The 1356-nt window shown below is 37.0% G+C and overlaps 1 protein-coding gene across 4 annotated transcripts in view; it reads left to right on the top strand.

Annotated features, from left to right (window-relative positions):
• The window catches only part of LOC109840029 (glucan endo-1,3-beta-glucosidase 12-like), an 11317-nt gene continuing 10290 nt past the window's right edge, over window positions 330-1356 (top strand). For all 4 annotated transcript variants that reach the window (XM_020408528.1, XM_020408530.1, XM_020408527.1 and 1 more), the window contains exon 1: window positions 330-542. In XM_020408528.1, the coding sequence (XP_020264117.1) occupies window positions 431-542 (112 nt within the window). In that variant the 5' untranslated portion in view covers window positions 330-430. The remainder of the gene's footprint in view (window positions 543-1356) is intronic.

Here is a 1356-nt window from a genome sequence, read left to right as displayed (position 1 = left end):
GCAAATAGACCTTCCGAGTGATTTTATTTACTCTTAAACAAAAGATTTTGAGAAGGCAGATAGACTCCTTATATGTTCACTTGTGAGAATAACTCCCAAATTACCAAAAAAGTAGCTAAGGAGGTGTATCCTTACTTGGATCGATACTACATAGTGTCTATCCGCACAAATAAAACTACAAAAGTGACCATTTACAATTTGGCGATGTCTACCCGCACAAATAAAACTACAAATGTGGCCATTTATACGAGCAGGGTTCTAGACGCAATTAACCCTTAAATAAACCTCGTCCACGCGCATCTTAAAATTTATTTGTCAAGGATCAACAGGCTCTGTTCTTGGGCCCTCGTTCTCAAGGCATTTTATCAAACCCTTTTCCCGCTCTCTTTTCTTCGTCGTCGCACATTTTCTCCCCAGCCTCTGTGAGAAAATGGCGATGGAAAGGGATCAAGCGTCAGAGAAATCCTCATCTCTCTCCCTCTTCTTTCTCATTCTTTCCGTTCTCTTCCTCGGATCTTCGTCTCGTCTTCTCACGTTCCCAGGTATCACAAGTTCTCCTTCAGCGAGTTAGGGTTTTTAATTTTATTTTTTTTGGGGGGAAATAGTTAGGTTTTTTTTTATTGAATTGACTTATTTTTAATCTCCGGGCACGAACAAGATCGTATTTATTATCTTCTTGGCTGCTTATTCTCGATTTCTAGGGCTAATTGTATGTTTTTTCCCCATGTAAGTTTATCTGACATTTTCTTGTTCTAGGGTTTGTTAAGTTCGTTTTCTAGTGAGTCTGGTTATAAATGCTCGACATCAACTGTTTTTATTATGATTTTGTGATTTCGTGTTTTTATTTCTATTAACTTGAGGAGATATACTGACAACCGTTTGTTGTGAATTTTGATTTGTTCGTGTGAATCTTGTGCTAGAGTGGCGTTACTATGAGCCAATTAGTGATTTTTTTTATTGGAGTGGTGAAATCCTAGTTTGCGGGAAGAAGTTAAAGGGACTTATAATCTTATATCATTGCGTAGGAGGAGGCATTATAGCGGTAGGCTCTAGATGCAAATATCTGTTCATGAATAGATCAGTAAACAGTGGGATGGAGGTTCTTGGTGCTTACTATCTGTATATTCTCTGCTACATGATATTAACTGAACAACCAAGGGCTTGTCGATGAATGAATCTCCCACCTAAGTTCACTTTCAAGAGATGCTGATGCATCCATGATTTTTCTCATTTTTCATGGCCAACACAGGAAAAATTTTGATTTACATCTTCTGATCTTTTCTCATTGACATTATTATGTCAGCTATGAGTATAAAACGACAAAAAAAAAAAAAAAAAAAAAAAAAAATCCAAGGA

Source organism: Asparagus officinalis, chromosome 5, assembly GCF_001876935.1.
Source record: "Asparagus officinalis chromosome 5, Aspof.V1, whole genome shotgun sequence".
Taxonomy (NCBI): Eukaryota; Viridiplantae; Streptophyta; class Magnoliopsida; order Asparagales; family Asparagaceae; genus Asparagus; species Asparagus officinalis.
The sequence above is the reverse complement of the archived record's forward strand: the minus strand, read 5'-3'. Positions and strand labels throughout refer to the sequence as shown.